At 32.0% G+C, this 22,019-nt stretch overlaps 1 protein-coding gene across 1 annotated transcript in view; it reads right to left on the reverse strand.

The window, feature by feature from the left end:
- STPG2 (sperm tail PG-rich repeat containing 2) overlaps positions 1 to 22,019 on the reverse strand; it is a 464,008-nt gene that overhangs the window by 440,616 nt on the left and 1,373 nt on the right. Inside the window, exons 3-5 of the mRNA XM_039845754.1 lie at positions 15,297 to 15,409; positions 10,118 to 10,276; positions 5,279 to 5,440 (exon numbers count right to left, since the gene is read on the reverse strand). Coding sequence (XP_039701688.1) covers positions 5,279 to 5,440; positions 10,118 to 10,276; positions 15,297 to 15,409 — 434 coding nt within the window. The remainder of the gene's footprint in view (positions 1 to 5,278; positions 5,441 to 10,117; positions 10,277 to 15,296; positions 15,410 to 22,019) is intronic.

Raw genomic sequence — 22,019 nt, forward strand, 5'->3', positions numbered from 1 at the left:
ATAAATTGATGATAATGGGAACCAGGTTTTTCACTGTGAGAGAAGGGAGTTCAAATATGGAAAGGAATGACTAAAATAAATCCATGGTGTTGGATTAGAATTGGAGGTATCGGTATAAGCTCAAAGTTTTTAACAGACAGATAGAGAAGAAATAAGTACAGATTTCTAATTGTCCATTAAGATGGCCTAGAAGCAATGACATCTAGGTAGCAATGCATGTTCCTAGTGTACTGATGCGATTTGAAATACCATTCTTCACTAAGTGGAAATAGGGCTCCTTGAAGAAATGGCTAATTCCAAGGCTGGAGTAGGGAAAACAACGAAGAGAACCTGGAACATCTTATTGTGCCAAAGGGTAAGGAAATGCTCAAAGAATAATGGGATATGTCAAAGAAACAAGGAGCAGCTTGAAAGGGCTCCCAAGGTTCAAAGTTGAGGTAATTTAAACCTCAAAATAAATGATGAGAGTAATCAATTATAACCCTTTGAGTAAATTCATGAATCCATACTAATATAAATACATAAATGGGGAAGAAGATAAAGTTCTCATTTAAAGTAAAGTGCTGACATATAATTTTAAAGAAAAGATGGAATTAGTAAATCGCCCGCCATTTGATAAACATCACAGTAAAACTAATTCGGGCATCATCAATAGATGTTTCAACTAGTGAGAGTTTGATGAGGAAAAGGATATCTATATATTCTTAAAGTAACTCCCCTAAAATATTTATCAATTTTAAAAAATAGTAATTTTACAGTAGATAAAACTGGAAGATACCACCTCAAGTTAACATAACCAATTACAGAATAAAGAGACATCTGTGCCTTTTTATATCATACATTGAGGATGTATCACTTCCACAGTATTCCTGCAAAAATGTATAAACGTATTCTAATCATGAGAAAATATAAACAAACACAAAATTGAGACATATTCTATAGAATTAATAGCCTGTGCTCTTCAAACATTCAAGGTTACAAAAAAAAAAAGAGAAAGACTAAGAACAGTTCTAATTAAAGGAATCTAAAGACACATAAAAACTAAATTCATCGTGTAATACCAGATTGTACTCCAGATCAAAATTCCTTTTTTGCTTAAAGACTATTAAGATAATAATCAAGATTTTCAAAAGATATTGATTAGATAACAGTATTATATAAATAAAAATTTCCTGATTTTGATAATTGTGGTTATAAAAGAGAATGTGTTATTCTTGGGAAATTTACACTGAAGTATTTAGGGGTAAGGAGGATCATCTAAAATGTATTCTCAAAATGCTTAATAAAAATATATATATGTATATATTCCAGACAAGAAAAAGCTAAAGGAGATCATCATCACCAAACCAGTATTTCAGGAAATGTTAAGGTGCTTCTTTAAGAAGAAGTGGAAAATAAAAAATATAAATATGAATACTAAAATGGCAATAACTATATACTTATCAATAACCACTTGCAATGTAAATGGATTAAATGCTCAAATCAAAAGACACAGGATAGCTGAAAGTAAAGGAACAGAAACAATATTTCATACAAATGAAAATGAAAATAAAAGCAGGGTTAGCAACATTTATATCAGACAAAATAGACTTTAAAACGAAGGCTAAAATAAGAGACAAAGAAGGACATTACATAATGATAATCAATTAAAGATGAGAATATAACCCCTGTAAACACTTATGCACATAAAAGGCATTCAAATTGAAAAGAAAGAAATAAAACTATCATTACTTGCAGATGACATCAAACTATAAAGAGAGGAGAATCCTAAAGATTCCAAAAAAACTATTAGAACTGATAAGTGAATTCAGTAAAGTAGCAATATTTAGAAATCAGTTGTATTTTTACACACCAATAATGAACTATCAGAAAAATTAAGAAAACAAACCTAGTTACAATTGCATCAAGAATAAAATAAAATACCTAGGAATAAACTTAACCAAAAAGGTAAAAGACCTGTACATAGAAAGATATGACACTGAAGAAAGAAATTGAATACAAATAAATAGAGCATATATTGTGCTCATGGATAGGAAGAATTAACATAATTAAAATGTCCATACTACCCAAAGCAATATCTATCAAAATACCGATGAAATTTTTTACAGAACTAGAACAAATAATTCTAAAATTTATATAGAACCACAAAAGACCCCAAATAGCCACAGTAATCTTGAGAAAAAAGTACAAAGTTGGAGGTATCCCACTACCTGATATCAAACTAAACTACAAGGCTATAGTAATCAAAACAGCATGGTACTGGCATAAAAATAGACACATTGATCAATGAAACAGAATTGAGAGACCAGAAATAAACCCATGCCTATATGATCAATTAATCTATGACAAAGGAGGCAGGAATATTCAATGGGGTAAAGACACTCTATGAAATAAATTATATAGGTAAACTGAACATATCCATGCAAAAAAAATAAAACTAGACACCTTCTTGTACCACATACAAGAATAAACTCAAAATGGATAAAAGACTTAAATATAAGACCCAATCCCTAAAACTCCTAGAAGAAAACATAGGCAGTAAACTCTTGGACATTGCTCTTAGTAATATTTTTTTCTTATATAGCTCCCTTAGGCAAAGGAAACCAAAGGAAAAAAAAAATCAACAAATGGAACTATATCAAACTAAAAAGATTTTGCACAGCAAAGGAAATCATCAACAAAACAAAAAGACAGCCTACTAAATGCGAGAAGATATCTGCCAAGGATATATCTAATAAGAGGTTAATAATTAAAATTTATAAGAACTCATAAAACTCAACACAAAAGAGAACACAATCCAATTAAAAAATGGGCAGAGGACCTAAGTAGGTACTTCTCCAGAGGACATACAGATGGCCAAAAGATATATGAAAAGATGCTCAGCATCACTAATCATCAGAGAAACGCAAATTAAAATCACAATGAGATATCACCTCACACCCATCAGAATGGCCGTCATCAATAAATCAACAAACAACAAGTTTTGGTGAGGATATGGAGAAAAGGGAACCCTCATGCACTGGTGGTGAGAATGCAAATTGGCGCAGCCATTATGTAAACAGTATGAAGGTTCTTCAAAAATTAAAAATAGAACTACCTTATGACCCCACAATTCCACTTCTCAGGATTTATCCAAAAAAATCCAAAACACTAATTTGAAAAGATATATGCATCCCTTTATTCACTGTAGCATTATTTACAACAGTCAAGATACAGAAACAACCTAAGCATCTGTGAATAGACGACTGGATAAAGAATACGTGGTACATATATACAATGGAATATTACTCGGCCACAAAAATAAATTAAACCTTATCATTTGAGACAACATGGATAGAACTAGAGAGTTTTATGCTAAGTAAAATAAGTTAGAGAAAGACAAATACCGTATGATCTCACTTATATGTGGAATCTAAAGAACAAAATAAACGAGCAAACAAAACAGACACGGACTCATGGATACAGACAATAAATCTATGGTTACCACATAGGAGGGGACTTGGGGGGCTGGGTGAAAAGGTGAAGGGATTAGAAGCACAAATTTGTAGTTACAAAATAGTCATGGGGATGTAAAGCATAACATAGAGAATATAGTTAGTAACGATGCAGTAACAATGGAGCTAGATGGGTACTAGACTTATCAGGCGATCACTTCATAAATTATATAAATGTCTGACCACTATGCTGTGAACCACTACACCTGATACTAATGTAAATAAAATTCAATGTCAAATAATAATAATAATATAAATGTATAGGGAGAAAAAATGATAAAGCAGATGTGATAAAGTATTAACCACAGGACTGGAGTGAATGGTATATGAGAATTCTTTGTATTCTTTGTGTAATTTTTCTATCAGCTTGAAACTACTTCAAAATTTAAAATTATTTTTAAAAAGTAAACTTATTAACTAGAAATAATGAATGAATTACATCTAATACATTTATATGGTTAAATCTAGAAAATATAACAGTAAGTGAAACAGTACGCAACCTACATACCAGGTGATACCATTTACTTACATATTTTAAATCAGACAACAATATACATTGTTATTCATGTATGTAATAAAGATTTAGTGTTTACTTTGGCAAAAGGAAAGGAAACTGAATAGGGTAATAATTGTAATGATACATTTATTTTAAAATATAGCTACTTCAAGTGTGACAAAATTTTATTTGTGTTACACGTAATGAAAGATACAGATATATTATGTTTGTACTATTAAAATGTATAATTATATAAAGTAAAAGTATTTTAAGAAAAACATTTTATCAATTCTGCAGATCTAAGACCCGAAAATACCTCTGTATACCTACTGCCACAAACCAAATGGTTTATGAAGGTGCTTGAGCCAACGCTCAAAGGTGGAGACATGTACAAACAAAAAGCTATGGAGTATTGAGAGCAAAGATCAAGCCAAATCCTGAGAATACTTATTCTCTGCCCAACGTGACTTGTCAGCCTCTCCTTAAATCTACGCTTAATTTTTGCCATTTTGCTCACTAGGATTACTTCTTTCAGATCTCATAAAAGTATAAAAGAAAAAAACAGGTTCAAAGCACTATGTACTTTAGTCTTATAATTAAGTAAAACCAGACATATCATCTATCTATATTTATTATCTATATTCATGGATAACTCATACATTTCAACCAGCTGAATAAAATTTTGGTTCAAACCTGGATGAGATAAATCTGATATATTTGATATTTTAATCGAAGAGAATCTCCTTATCTTTTTTATAATCATTTGTGAAATAAATAATACACTATCAGACTCAAATTCTCTTGTAAATAAATTGTTCTCTTTCACTTTCCAATTCAGGAAAAGAATATCTATGTACTGCATATGATTATAGATTATAGCAGAGCCTTCTAGTGAGTTAAACCTGTTTCCTCTTCTTCCTAGATAAAGTTAGGCTATATTTTCTAGCCTCCTTGGCAGTTAAGTGTGTCCATGTGACAGAGCTTTAACTCCCAAGCCTGGCCCACAAAAACTTCTCACTAGTAGTCCTCCATCCTCTTTCCCCTTCTGCCAGCTGGATGCAGATGACTCCAAAGCCCTGGAAGATGATAGTAACACAGCTAGAGTAAGCCTGAATATCTACATAGAAGTCTCTTAACAAGGAATGCTCATATAAATGAGGAAAAACTAATTTGTTGTATTTAGCCACTAAGATTTGGAGATCTATTTGTTACTGCAATTAGTGTTACATTAACTAAATATGTGTAATCATAATCTTCCAACTGTCAACATGAAATGCAATATACTTACAAATTGAGGTTTATAGTATGCTGGACCTAATGTGCTGTCACTAGCAGGTGGAAAATGTTTTATAATACTGTCATCCTCATTAATATGATAACCATATGACCGTCCACAAGGAATTGAAGGAACATAAACACTTCTGGAAACTGAAGGTGCCTTTGAAATTTTCTGTAAGAAAACAGTTTATTTTATTTACTCGAAGGCAAGAGGAGAAGGAATGAAGAACCAAATATTTAAATTTACTAAAAGGCAACTATTAAATGTTGACTTAATGAGTTTCATAATATAAAACAAAAAAGTTTGTTCTATAAAAATAATTTAAAGGAGGGCATTCAAGTAAATCAAGGTAATATGTACGATTACTATTAAATTTACCTTAAGAGGCAAAGAATCTTTCACTTGGCTCAGTTATTTATCTTCCTTAGTAAAGAAAGTTATTACTGATTCAAAAAACAGGTATTCATTCCTATAGTCACAACAAAAAATAGGCCAAATTGGTTACCTATGCTATCACAGGATCTGCCAGGCAAAAACAAACTTTACATTTTCTGTAACATTTCCTGACTTCATTCCCTCCCAGCTACTGACTTATCACCATATTACCGGTGCCCTTTATAAATATCCTAATTATGCAGACCATGTGGCAAGGAAAATGTCTATGATTTAATGCTGAATCAAAATAAAAAATAAAATGTAAAACTGAATTTATGACTATAGCAATGTAAGTTATGTGAAATTATATATGTGTATAAATTATATATGTGTCATACACATATATAATTTAATACTGAGAAAAGCTATGCAAAAATTAATACAATATCAATGTTAGAGTCAGGAATTTTAGGGTGATTATTTTATTTTCAAAATTTCCTTTAATGGATAATATTTTATAATTTAAATAAAAACATGAAGGAGTACCATATATTAGAAATACTAGTATAAAATATATCAAATAAAATACAGACAAGTAAATGACTTAGTTATTTGGAAAATTCCTTACTAAGAATATATTGATCCTCTATACATTCTAAATAAATGCTATAGTTGAGTGTATACATGCCTAATATATAATCATGTAATTAACATACTATCATTAGCTGAATTTTTTAACATTAGAGACAACTATTAAGTAGTTTCAGTGATACTTAATGAGACTGATTACCAAATTAAACAGGAAAGTATTGACTGGCTTCCCTTCCATTCACTACTCTCAAAAATTATTTGCATGAAGTTGTCTTTCCAAAATATACCCTCTACCTCTTTCTCTAGCCCTTATTCCTACTACTACTCTCCCTTATACTCCTATACTCCAAATAGTCCAAAGAACTTTGTTCTTCTCTGAACATACCATGCCATTAAATACAATATCTTTATTCGCATGGTGTTCTGTCAGTGTTTTTTCCTATTTTTTTAACTACTTAGTAACTTATTCTTCAAGATCCAGCTCGACTGTGATATCCCTAACCCCTCCAAAAACTCTCTCCTTTGAGCTACTAGTAAACACTTTATTATGATGTATGTTTATTAAGAGATCATTTCACCAACTTTTTGGTATTGAATTTCATTCATTACTTTCCTGTTAAAATTATAGATCCCAGGGAGCAGTGATTTTTCTCCTATATATTATCAGTGCCTACCATGTCTGGTACAGTCACTCCAAAAATGTCTGATAAACTCTTGCATGAGTACATAGATATTTATTTTGTCTCCACACATGAAAGAGCTGATATTTAAATATCAGCTTATAAAACAACCTCATTGTCATTGCACTGACATTATTCAACCGAGCACCAAACCCTAAAATATATTTTCCTAAACAATCAAAAAACTAATTCAAACTTAATTAATATGAACTATGTAAAATATGGCAAGAGAAACACTCAAATTAAACCATGGCCAAAATCCGCTAGATTATATTATTTATTAAGTGGTAGGCCTTTGGTATAAAAATTATTTATATAACACCAACATACTTTTACAAACATATTACCTGCCAGACCCTATACAAATTCTTCATTCCAGTCAAAATAATCTCATTGTCCTCCAAAAGCTCCCACTTCTCTATCTTCAACCACGTGGCTCTCCATGCCTAAAATGGATATTCTTCAAAGCCAACCTCCTCTAAAAATCCTCTATAAATTATTCTTTCCCATAATACAGTAATCTTCCTTTACACTCCTATGACATTTAATTACATGGTCATTCAATTAGCACCTATCAAATTTCATTTTACATTAGTTAGCTGTCTATATATATCTCCCACCTAAATTTTAAGCTTTTTTATTTCAGGAATCATGTTTTAAATTTTGCTATTTTATTAACAGTACTTAAACAGAGTTTCATATATATATATATATATATATATATATGTAAACCATTCAGGTGGCTTCTAAAATCTCCCTTACTTTCTATCCACCATAGACATTGGAAGTAACTATAGGTTTAACAAAAGCAAAAAGTAAGTCAGATGTTAATACAGTTAAAAACGAAAGTTTTTAACTTTTAACTGAGTGACCTCTGAAGCATGGTGGAATAAGAATGTCCCAGTTCTCTCTCCTTGAAATAACAATAAGCTGAACATCTAAAACTCAACAAAAAACACTCACCGTGCACACAAGCAAGTTTGAACAAGTGATCTGCGCATAACTACCAGAGGTCAGAACCAGGGAAGTTGGGAGTCTGGCAGTAGATAGAGAGGAACAAAGAAGCTGCTTCTCGAAGCCAGAGCTCCCTGCAGAGGAGAGAGAGGGGAGAAGGTACAGCAGGATCCCTGAATAGCCTTGCCTGAGAGATCTGTGCACTCCACTCAGTGGCAGAGCCCAGGAATCAGGGCAGAAAGCAAAAATAAATGAATGGGACTATATCAAACTAAAAAGCTCTGCACAGCAAAAGAAACCATCAACAAGGTAAAGAGACAACAATCTGAATGGGAAAAGATATTTGCAAGCAACGCCTCCGATAAAGGCCTAACATCCAAAATATACAAAGAACTCATACAACTCAGTAACAACAAAATAATCCAATTAAAAGATAGCCAAAGCATCTGAACCAACACTTCTCCCAAGAAAACATACAAATGGCCAACAAACATATGAAAAGATGCTCAACATCACTAGCTATTAGGAAAATGCAAATCAAAACTACAATGAGATACCATCTCACACCTGTTAGAATAGCTATTATCAACAAGACAAGTAATAACAAGTGTTGGAGAGGATGTGGCAAAAAAGGAACCCTCATACACTGCTGGTGGGACTGCAAACTGGTACAGCCACCATGGAAAACATTATGGAGGTTCCTCAAAAAACTAAGAATTCATCTACCATGTGATCCGGCAATCCCTCTACTGGGTATTTACCCCCAAAGACTTGAAAACACATCCGAAAAGATATTTTCACACCAATATTCATAGCAGCATTATTCATATGGCCAGAATACAGAAGCAACCAAGTGTCCTACAATAGATGACTGGATAAAGAAGCTGTGGTACATACATACAATGGAATTTACTCAGCTATAAGAAGAGATAATGTACTGCCACTTACGACAACATGGATGGACCTTGAGATAATCATGCTAAGCAAAATAAGCCAGAGAGAAAAAGTTGAAAACTACATGATACATTTATATGTGGGACATAACTCTAAAAGCAACAAACAAATATGATAAACAAACAGAGATTCATGGACATGGACAACAGACTAGTCGTTACCAGCAGGGAGAAAGGAAGAGGGAGGTAGATGAGGTAAAAGGGGCAAATACATGGCAACAGAAAAAAATCTAACTATGGGCAGTGAACATACAATGCAAAATATATATGACTTACTGTTGAATTGTCAAAAAAAAAAAAAAAAGAGTCATATAAACAGTTCCCAAAAGAGGAAATCCGAATGGCCAATACACATAAGAAAATCTGTTTATCCTTTTCAATAACCAGAGAAGTACAAATTAAAATAGCAACAAGATGTGTTTTCTCACTGATGAGATTGGCAAAACTTTTTAAGTCTGACTATATCAAGTCTGGGCAAAATGGGGGAAAAAGCTCTCTCGTTGCTGGTAGAAGTGTAAATTAGTTCAGCCAATTTGGAGAGCCTTTTGGTACATAAGTTTGCAAATTCTTACTGAAAACCTTTGAGACCAGGTGTGTTTGAAATTCTTGTTTGTTTGTTTGAAAGGTAAAAGGTGAAGAGAACATTTTTACATTACCACTCCCAATGAGTTTGGAGCAGCATTCTACTCTCAACATATTGATCTTTCTACAGTGAAACATGAATCTTTACACTAAATGGGTTAATTATAGACTTCAAATAGCCTTAGTTTTAGGTTCATTTTCACTGCCAAAGGACTTTGTTACAAATTTATGGGAAAAGTGGTTTTAGAGTTTTTTTGGATTTCAGAATTGTAGAGAGGGATCTTGGATCTGTATTTAGTAAACTTCAACATGGACATACTCCACGACCTAGCAATTCATTTTCTAAATCCATACCTTAGCATAATGAGATTTAAATTTTTTGACTGTAATCCATAGTAAGAAATACAATTCATTTGTAACCCAATTCACCCATCTATTTGTAACAAAAAATAACTAAAGTTTATAAAATTGAGTATTCATTTAATTATAAAATAACTACAGTAGAATATTAATAAACCTACTAATCTTTATAGTAAGGCTTTTTATTTATTATTGTTTTTAAGTTTATTTTTATCATGGTGACATTTGTTAACAAAATCCAGTAATTGTAAGGCTTTTTAAATGTATTTAACGTCACATAAAACATTGAACCTTTTCTATTTTATTTTAACTTAAAGAAATGTCATTAGAAACACTTTAAAATTACAACGTACAGATTGAAGATGCTCTTTGGCCCCTAGTACTTTTCTCTTCGTGATCTTTAATGTTCCAGGACAAGATTGATCATAGCTCGCTGGTCCTGGACTGTCGGAAATAAACTTCTTAAAACGTTTCTCCCGATTTTGTAGACTATGGCCTCCTTTTATATTATACTAAATTGAAGAGGAAAAAAAATTATAAAATAATTAAAAGAAACACTATCATTAATACTTATTTAATAAATATTATATAGTAATATGAAAAAATAGTTTTAAAACTCAACCTGAGAAAGTTAAGACTCTTAATTGAAGACATAGTTCTAGTAAAAGAGGATAAGAGAAATGACAATGATGGTTATCAGTTACAACTCTGAATTCAAACTAAAATTTGCTGTACACTGTAGGAGAATGTAAAACTCAGCTTTGAAACAGAAATCAGAGACATAGGATTCTCCAAAGCTGTGGAACAGGAATAAAGAGTGTAAATATACAGGCCCCTGGAGAATCTGTACCTTTGAAAGGAGCTAAAAATGCTGGTATTCAGATTGCAAGGAAAAAGCAAACCTTCCAAGCTTGCTTTGAACTAATTATTTTCATGAAAATATTTTGTTCATTTCTAGGGATGTTTATGTAGGCTTATTGGCAACAGCTTGGTTTTATGCTCAGATTAGTGTTAAACATGTTTACTGCAGAAAAAGCACTGGGAGGACTATTCCATTGCTCTCCATACCACATAAATGGATTCTCTAGAATCAGAAAATTATCAACTAGATAATAGCCATTTATTTGAGGTCAAATTCCATCACACTAGTTTCTATTAAACAGTCATAGTGCAATCATTCCAAAGATGATTCATAGTAATAGTAGTTGGCATTTGATTGACCAGATAAGATTTTTTTTAAGTCATGTTATATTCTTAGCCAATTCATTATTTGATTACTGTTTTAATAAGTTCAGAATTTCTATGTTTAAAGAGATTGGATCTATAATAATAGATTAATGATTTTGAAAAAAAAATTAACATTACAAGTTATATAGTTAAATCATGTGAAAAAAAAAAGACCTTGAATTTTAATTCTTCAAAAGCCATCATTGTGTATGGTCTCTATGGTCTTACAATTTAAATTGCAATTTGAATTTATATTGAGTCCTTTACAGATTATAATAAAATCAATCTAATGGGATTTTTAAACTATAGTACAAATTAACCAGAAAATGTTTTCAAATTATTCATATTTCATAACTATCAATCTACTGATTTTATAAGAGGCTACAAAAGAAACTGCCATATGTCAAATAAGTGACTCAAAAAACATATTACTAAATAATTATACATTTACATGAAAATCTGTGAGAAAATGGTGTTACTACTTCTTGCATACTGTGCTTTTGTCTACATACTAGTTATTTTATGAATTATTATATTATCAGCAAACCCCCAACATTACAGGAGCAGTTTCATCTTAAGGGTGAGGCCACATACTATATTACATATCTCATATGATATCCCATCATTCAGCTCTAGTGAGATATATCTCTTAGATAAAAAATCAAACCTAATTTGGACATCAATTCCTAGGCCTAGGTAATGAAATATAGAAAAGAAACTATTTATCTAGTCCCAAAAGAGATTTCCACATCTAGAACCATTTCCATGTAGCAAGAAACAAGATGGTACTTGCCATGCATAGACAGGTCAGAAACTGAAAGAGAATAAGATCGGAAAACATAAATAAAATTTGTACTGACTCTCTGTAGTGGGACTCATCCTAGGAAACAGGATTATGAACAGAACAAGATATGTGACTTAACAAGCTAATTATCTATCAAAGGATCAGAAGTCTGTATTTTGTAAACTTGATTCTTTTGCTTGTTTTATTTTCTTAATTCCTTTATGTTCTTTTGTATACTAAGCAAACTTCCATGTAAAAAAATTAACATGCTTCAGATGCTAAAGGAAACAAAGGAAAAGTGATTTTGCCCATGACTGGGCAAGAGCTGTAAAGGCAAAAAGTATACCTCATCCCCACCCCCAATTTTGGAATAGTGGTGACAAACCATAACCAAACTGAAATAACCATAAGATATACAGAGAAATAGAGAAGTCCAAATTGGGTGCACAGTTTCAACTCTAAATGTTCTGCTTTATAAAGTTTCAGCTATTATCATTTTACGGGGAAGGCAGGCCCTCACAACTACAACCTACATTTTAGGGTTTTTAAATTATTACTTGAAGTCTCTAAATAATATTTACTAAGTTTTGCTGATAGAAAGCAACATTTCAACCTATGCTTCCAAAGAAAAGTTTAAAAAAAATATTAAATACTTGCATTAATTTCCAATAAGGCTATCCCTTTATTCTCCATATTAATTATTTACAGAATATGTAAACTATGTCACATTAAAAGCATGATTCCTAATCCATCCATTTAAAATGAAATGGACTTTATTTTTTAAATTGTGTGATAAATTCACACTTCTTAAACTTCTAATAGTTTGGCAATAATTTAGCCTAAAACTACCCCCCCCCCAAAAAAACAACAGCAATTTAGTAAATAAGTCATAAATCATTTTTTAAACCAAGGAAATCAATCTTCTTCTGGCATTTGTTTAGTTTAAGAAGAAAAATAGAGACTACTGGAACTCTTTTTCCTTAGATCTTTCATTGCACAAAAAAAAAAAAAGCATATTTTCTAATCTCTTATTCTTGAAATCCAAGAAATATACCCAATTTGGAATAAGATGAAATTTTATCTAAACTGCATTTTATATTATTTTACATGTGGAATTGACTAAAATTAGTATTAATATTATATTCCAACATCCTGACACTTGCCATATTTAACAAGCTTGAAGTCTACCTTTTGTATATTTTACTACATTTCCCTCTTAGAATACTGGAGTTACATATCAGTTTTAAAAAGGGAACTATGTGTAGGACTAGCAAGCCAATACACCCATACTATGCTGGTATGAGGGCTCTGGAGTGTAAGCAGAAGTGACACTTCTAATAATTACATTTAATGACTAGAATTTTTTGCTTTTTGTCCTCTAACCTTTAGTATTCTGAAAGTTTTAATACCCCAGAGAGAAGCAACAGATGTTCCACCGAATTGAAAGTTAAGACCACCAACTGACCATTCCAGGCTCTTTATGCTATAAAGCAAAAAGCAAAATAACAAGGTTAGTGTATTGGCTGAGGTGGTTAACCATGAGCAGGACTGAAAAACAAGACTAATAAAAGCCCAGAAGAGTATGGTGGGATGGAACACAGAGACACCCAGCAGAGCTTCCTCACACTGTAACACCCAGTAAAAACGCTAAGAATAAATTTATTTAAAGGTCTGAGAAGCAAGCCTGAGAACCAAGAACTCAGATTTCTCTTAACTGAAAATTCTGGTCTCTCCGCCAAACTAAGAACTCCACCAGACAAAGTCCTTGTTGAAAAGATAGGGAACAGAGAATGAGTAATAAAATATCTTAATTTACCAATAGCCGCAAGATCAGTTACAGAAACAAAATAGATTCCCACCTGTATTTTCTTGCTTCCTATATCATTTTTTCACTTCCCATTTCTTTCTTTCCCCTTTCTACTGTAAAAAGGCAACACTATGGTTAAAATTTATTGAATGCTAACTATAATCAGTCACTAATCTAAATGCTTACTAACATACTTAGTCCTTAAGAAAAGCCTATAAAGTTATTACTTTTATTTAACAGGTGAGGAAACTGTGGCCTAAAGAGATTAAGTCGTTAAGATTAAGTCTCACAGCTAAGTAAGTGGCAGAGACTGATTTTGAATCTAAGTAGTCTAGCTCCAGAGCCTATACTCCTAACTACTTCTTTATAATATAGCATGTTATATTTACCATTTAATCTATAGATTGCAAAACAATGAAATAGAAATGTAAAAGAACAAAAGAAGAAATGACTTTAATCTAGAAATCCAGGAATCTTTTGGTAGTGACACAACATCTCTGAATGCAGCAGCTAGACATTGATTTGGCTCCTTCTGGGAAGGTATATTTGAAAATTATACAGAAAATAATTGCATTTTATAAATTATATATATGGGAAGAATAACTGTGTGTATGTGTGTTGTGTGCATGAGAAGAGACTGGGCAGTCAGGGGAAGAAATGTAATGGAAATCAAACCTCCTCCATACTTGGTGGTTTTAAAGGAGCTTCCAAATGCAGGATCTTCCATCTCAGGATCTACAGGTATTGGTCCATAATTAAACTGGACCAATCATATTCTCCTTACTATGAATTTTAATCTTGAGTGGAGTCACACATAAAAGAATAGAAGGAAGTTATAGAATTAAGTTATCTAATGGCAGTTCTCTATTGAATGGTGCAGAAGTTCCTACTCCTGAAATACCTAGAATTGTCTTAGTCCTTTCCTTCCTTAAGACCTGATTGTTCAATTCTTCAAGTCTATGAGCCAATCAAGTGCTTTTCCTGTAAATCTTTTATTGTAAACCTAGTATCTGTCTTAAAAATCTATTTTATTGCTTATAACCAAAAACCCCTGACAGAATGGTTGCTATTATTCATTTAGAAAGTCTAACACAAAATTCAAGGCATCAATAACTGCATCTGGGCCTCCAACAGGCGAAATAAAGGTCTGGTAGGGTCAGTTAGGAGTCATTATGTATAAATACAACATTTATGTGGAAAGGGTAGAAGATGATATCCATGATTATGAAAATATCAAAATTACATCCACTGTTTCTTAATATAAATGCACCACAGAAGATTCTAATCACAGACTCTTAAGACTGTATAGAAATAGGAGACAAATGAGTAAATAGCAATAGCTATAGCTTTAGAGTATGTCACACAAACCAATTCCTTCATTCTATTTCCATTCCTCTTCTACATATCTTGACAATTTGCACAACTTTCATGGGCCATAATTCAATAGTCCTATTCTCTCATTCAAGAGTCTCAAGGACTATGAAGCATGTAACAATATTTTATGTTTTATAGAATACATAGAATAATGAAGAACACTCAACCAGGTATCCAACATTGAACATATTTCTCTTATTCCAGTTACAAAACATAGAATGAAAGAAGAAAGATGATATAAAGGGAAAATAAAATATGACAATTGACATGATAGTCTATTAAAGGAAGAAAGCATGATTTTTATTAACTTAAACAATTACAATAACTGTTATAAATTTACCTGTGCTTCTGAAACATTATAGTATCCTGGACCTGGAACAGCATTCTCAGTGTTAGAAGCAACAGTAAAAGTACTTTCTCTGGCAGCCAAAGAAAGAAATGGTGCATAGCCACCTACAAAAATAAAATCATATCACTGGCAGATAAGATTCCAATGATTTCAGAGTAAAAGCACTCAAACTACATAAAATCATTTAGGAACTTCAATTGTTGAGACTATAAGAACTAATGGCTAGCCACAGACGTTGTTGCATTTTTAAATTCTGATGTAAGAACAGAATTTTTATTAATATATATTAAATAAAAGGACCTATAGAACTGGACTTACTAAACAACAGGAAAATGCCTAAAGAAAATTTTTTAAAAAGTCTTTTTCTTCTAAGTATATTTGGTTGGCATGAAAATGGCAGTTATATTTAGCTGATAAAATATTTTCATTTCAGAAAACAACTGTTTTATATTTTGGAATAGTATCTGTTATTTGTAGAGAACAGCATATGTAAATTTGTAGAGACATCCTAGATAGAAATAATTTAAAGTGAATTTATAGCAAGTAGTTAATAATGTCTCCTTGCTTTGGTACATAATTGGCACTCAGTAAATATTTCTTGATTGTCTGACCCCAAACAAAGGTTTACAAATAAATCCAAGATACAAATTTCATTGGAACAAGCAATCAGAAACTTTGACAAACTTAGTAGATAAACTTAGTAGACAGATTTAGTCTGTTGAAAGACTGAAAAAAATTTCCAAGAAATGTATCAAGAAAATGGTATAGTTTAGCCACATAAATATTATAGAAGAGATGGGAGAGAAGAGAGCAACCACATTCAAGTAGTAATAAAAGAATAAAAGTGAGGACTCAAAACTTGTAAGAATCTTAAACAATAAAGGAAAATGTATGCACTATGAAAATTTATGGTGATATTAGAATAGTTTAAAATCTTGCTAATCTTGACTATTAATAAAAGATATTCTTTTAAAAACTAGAAATAATGTTTTTCTTTTGAGGCCCACTGAATTAAACACAACTGAAATCAAGAATTATTTATTTGTTAGGTATTGCAGCTTAAAAGAAGAGAGTAAAATACAGAGCTTACCCTTATAAAGCAAGAATCTACTGAATATTATAACAAAGACCACAAGAATAGAAATCCTTAAAAGGAAGTCAAGGTTCATTTTGAAAAGGCAAGGGTGTCCAGCAGAGCTAAAAAATCCAGAACACCAATAAAATGTAAGCAACCAGAGAACGAGATACAGATTTTAAAACACAGATAAGCACACACAAACCAAGCTACAGATTATGTGAAGTGAATAGTGCAAAATACCAGTGTTCTTCCAAGAGGCAGGAAAATATGTCCTAAAAACAGGAGAAAACTCAATGAAAAGAAGCAGATCTAGAAATGAGAAGATAGAATTAGTACACAAGAACATTAAAGTATCTATTATAAATACTCTTTATATGTTCAACAAGGTAGAAGAAAGATGAACATGATAAGATAAAGGGAAGATAAAGACCCAAATCAAACTTCTGAAATGAAAAGTACCACTGGATGGGATTAACAACAAATTTTACGTGGGTTAATAAAAGACTTTTTCTCAATTCTTAATCCTTTTAAAAAACAATTGACTGTTTAAGGCAAAAATAATTTCAATTTATTGTGTCATTATAGTACATGTAAAAGAAAATGGCCACAATAGGACAAAATGATGAGATGGAGGAAATGGAAGCATACTGTTGTAAAGTTTATATATTATATGTCAAGTGGCATAATATTTTTAAAGGTAAACTGATGTTAGAGATGTATATTATAAATCTTAGAGCAACCACTAAAAAAAACAAAGAGGTATAGCTAGTAAACCAATAGTGAAGATAAAAACAAAACCTTTTAAACAAAAAATTCAACTCATTCAATGAAGGTGGGGAAAGAAGAAAAGAGAAACAAAGAACAGATGAGATATATAGAAAACAAATAGCAAGAGAGTAAAGACAACAATATTGATAATTAAATTAAATGGACAAGTTCTAAACGCCCCAATTAAAAGGCAGAAATTGTCAGATTGGATAAAAAAACCAAGACCCTATTTTATGCCATCTACAGGAAACCCTCTTAAACAGAAAGATACAGTGGTTAAAAATAAAAGGACAAAAAAGATTTACCATGCATCCATGAATCAAAGAAAGCTGTTGTGACCATATTAAAATTAGACAAAGCAGATTTTAGAACAAGGAATACCAGGAATAAGAGAGACATTTCATTATGATAAAGGGGTCATTTCATCAAGAGGATTTAATAATTCACTAAAAAGCAAGGAAGTGATCCATAAATATCAAAATAGTGCTTACCCATAGGGGAAGAGGATAGAGTTATGATTGAAAAGGAAAATTTGGCACTATTTCTTGACTTGAATATTCACTTTTTAATCCATAAATTTATATTTTATGCAATTTTCTGCATAAATATTTCACCTCACAATTAAAGATATATATATTTTTTTAATTTAGGTTTAGAAACAGTGAAGTTATGTAATATAGATATGAGAACCAAGAAAGCTAGTTTTGAGGCTGCTGTCATCAGAACATGGCAGAGATTCTAACTGAATCTCTAAACAAATGTAAAATTAGTTGCAAAATACTGAAATTTATATAAAAATGGAAAAAACAAACTATGCAATAGCCCCATGTACGTAAGAAAGCCAGTACTCATAAAATCTTCATTGAAGTTTTCCAAAATTAATTAGTCTCTTTCATCAATAGGCTAAAAGCTTGTATAAAATATTAAGCTCAAGTAAAACCGCAAGAAAATGTTTCTACCGATAAGCTCCATGAGAAAAAGGACTTTTCTGTTTTATTCATAACCGTATACCTAACTTATATTTATAGCTAGGGTGACATATTGTCCTACTTTGCCTAGGAAACAGGACTTTTAGTGCTAAAGCCAGGATATTCCCAGATAAACCAGGATGGTAGGTCACCGTATCAATATGCTTTGCATATTAAACATTAAATACAGAATTAATACATGATATTCTAAACTACACCTTTATTTATTCATTCAATAATACTGAATGCTTTATTATGTGTCAGAGAGAGGCAGTGAGGGTACAATAATGAACAAGCTAAAATCGTGACCTCAAATAATGGGGCAGCCAGACAAATAGACAAATAATTACACTACAAAGAGTGCTGCTAAATTAAGGCATAAAATATAGAAGAGCGTTCTGGGGAACGTGGGTTGGTAGACTGTAAGATAAAAGTTTTATTTCAGACATAAGGCTATATCGACATGTGAAGTGCCAACTACAAATGATAAACTAACCATGGGGTAGAAAGAAGAAATTAAGAATATAAAAGAGGAAAAGATTTGAGAAGAAATAAATAAATTCAGTTTGGGATATATAGAGTTTGAAGTGCCAACAGCAGGAGATAAATCAAATTGGGATGAAGCAATAAATCTCAGTCCATCCCAAGAAGGTGGGCAGCATATGATTAAAAGGTAAGTTCCACAGCCACTAAAGCTCAAAACAACAAAAAAGAGTATTCTTCACAAAAAAGCAATAACTAGATCTTTGAAACATACTCATCTCAGGAACATCAACATATAGAGCAATCACATACATATTGTTTTTTAAACATAAATATAGATTGCATTCCCTGAGGTTGTGTCCCTAAACTCTGACCGGCTAATAAGATAAAATCATTAGTGTTGGCATAAGCACATAGGCATGAGTACAAGACCACAGACAGCTCATGCTTCTGTGGCGGATAAAGCTCATTGCTCCCTAAAGAAGAAATATGAGAAAAAAATATATTTAGGAGCTTCTGTCACTGAGCTTAGAAATAACTAATGCAGAACCAATATAAGTAACGAATATACAGCTTATGTGACATGCCATTTATGTAAATCAAGCTCAAAAACAATGAAATATTTCTCAGCACAATAATGCCAGTAGTAGTCACATTATTAAAAGGATCATGTTTTTATCATATTTTACTAGACTGATTGTCCCTGGGGAAAACTTGCTCTGATGAGCTAAGACTTGCTTGCTTCTCAGATAAATGAGACTATCAGAAACTGCTCTCACTAATCTAGATTGGAATATCTATTATTTCTCCCACTCATGAAACCAGAGAAGCTCATATTGTCTCTTTCAGGTTGCAAATCCTGGGTAGAAAAGCGTCTTCCTGATAAAATGGCCAAAAGTCAAGGCAATAAAGTTTGCAAATTAGGGTGGAAAGAATTTCCTGAGAAAAATGTGAAGACAAAAAGGGAAGAGTGGTAATTAGGGAAAAGAAAGGCCAGTAATAAAGAATATTTGCTTCTTTCTTTTGAAGATCTAAGACTCTAAGGTTCTCTCCTCTTGCATAATTCAACAACTGAGTTATATAGAGTCCCAACATCTGCTCTTCCTACATTATACTCTATAAAATCTACCTGACCCTTAAATGAAATAACTATGTATACCTCTGCATAGTCTAGTGTGTTACTGATGTTTAAGAGAAGGTGAGATATTTTTAGGAATTAAATAAGCTACTTTTAAACTATCTTGCTAGAGAATCAGTAGAGAAATGACTAGAAACACCTGTACCTTCTATCAATTATCAGCATGTTATCACTGAGTATTGCTAAAACTGGGATCTATAGGATGCAGCTGCTCAAAGTTCTCAAGAACGGAATTTCCTAGTTTCCTTCATAGTTCAACAAATCACAATTCTATAAAATAGTCATGGAAGGGCCTTGCAATATTCTATCTACTGCTCTCTAAGCAGAGTTCATATGTCATGTTATAAGAGTTTTTATTCTGCTATGTGTCACTCCTTAAATTTTTTTAACTTTATTTCAAGAATTATTGGGTTTTTTTTTTTTTTCCAATCTGTTATGGTATTGAACTAAAAACTGAGAATAATGGAGTAAAGAGCCTGGTTACTGCCCTCAAGAAACTCACATTTTAGTGTGGCAGCCAGATAAGTTAACAGATAATTACAATATAGTATCAGGGTGCTATGAAAGTCATTAAGAAGTCAAAGAAGAAAGACTTGAGAAAGAACAGAGAACAACTTCACTTTACCTGAGTCTCGAAGAATAAGTAGGAATTAGCCAGGTGAGAAAGAAAGAAAGAGCATACTGGGCAAAGGTATCAGCGGATACAAAGATATGGAAGTAGTTAAGCATGAACTTACCGAAAATGCAAAGCCGGAATTGCTGATACGTAGGTTAAGTCTCGGTGAAGATGTGGGTGCCTGGAAAGACCAGGTAAAGCAGGAGAACAGGTCAGAGATCAGATCATGAAGAATCTTATGCACCATGTCAAGGAGTTCAGATTTTAACCTTAGTGTTAAAAGGAATTTTTTTAAACAAATAACATAATTATATCTTAGAAAGATCACGTTAACCATAAGATAGAAGTTGGGGTGGAGACTAAAATTGAAAGAAACCAGTAATATTTTATTGGTTTATTTCACAATAGAAATAATGAGGCCTGAACTAAGACAAGGGCAGGTAAATTAAGAGAGAGGATAATTTAAGATAATGAGAAGACAAAATCAATAGGTCTTAAATATCAGTGGGAGTGGTCAGTCAGAGAAAAAGGAGTCTAGAATAATTCCAAAACTTAAAGTTTGTGATTGACTGATAGAGAATTTTTTCAAAGGGGCTAGTAATAGTGGGGAAAATGATGAATTAAGACTCTTGGAATTTGAAATGCCAGAGACCACCCATGTGGAGATGTCCAAAAAAGTAACTGGCAATGCAGAGGATTTAAGATCAGAAGAAAGTTCAACTTAGATATATAAATTACCTATATCTCTAAAGACTTTCTTCTGGGAGTCATCAGAATCAGAATATAGATAGTAGTTGAAGCTATGGATTTTAATAAGAAAGTACACATGAAAAAAGCAACAAGCAAAAGATGGAAAGTACAGTATATAAACATTAAAAAAGTGTTTAGAAAAATTAGAACTTTTAAAGAAGACTATGAAGAGGTGGGGGTGGTGGGGAGGAAATGATTCTCTGATTCAGCATTTAACAAATTTTATTAGGTCCTAACCATGTATCAGGCACTGTCCCCAAGTTAGAAAAAGAACCAGGAAAAAAATGATGATGTTACAGATACCAGGGGAAGAAATATTTCTGAAAATAAAGTGGTCAGTTGTGTCACAATAAAATTAGGATTTAAAAGTATCATAGGTGTAAGCATTTTCGGTGGTCGTTGGTGGCTAATAAATTATGAGATAGTGCTTACAATTCAACTGCATTAAAGACAGACAATAAGCTCCAAGAATACTGATATTTATATCAGATGTTGAAAAGCAGTAAAATTCAAGATTAAAACGATGACAAATGACAAATCTGTACTCCACCCAAAGAAACCTATATCAACCTAAATCTTAATCTGGTCAGATCAACACAGTAATGGATCCTGGCATTTGTTTAAAAATACACAGCGTAGGAATAGGGAAAATGTAGGTTAACAAGGGAAGAACTATAATTTGAATGGTATTAAACGTCACAAAATCATCGGATTAAGAAAAGCAGAAAGTAAATTGGAAGTATGTATTAAATTTTCCCTAGGTCACTAATTGCAAATAAATGAAGAATAATTTTTTTAAATTATCCATTTCCACTCCATCTCTCAAGAATATAATTTTGGTTTTGTTTTGTTTTTTTACAGAAGGTAGGATAAAAAGGCCCTCATTAAGTATGTTCAAAAAGAACGTGGGTTT

The sequence above is a fragment of the Pteropus medius genome, unplaced genomic scaffold, assembly GCF_902729225.1.
Source record: "Pteropus medius unplaced genomic scaffold, Ma_sr-lr_union100, whole genome shotgun sequence".
Taxonomy (NCBI): Eukaryota; Metazoa; Chordata; class Mammalia; order Chiroptera; family Pteropodidae; genus Pteropus; species Pteropus medius.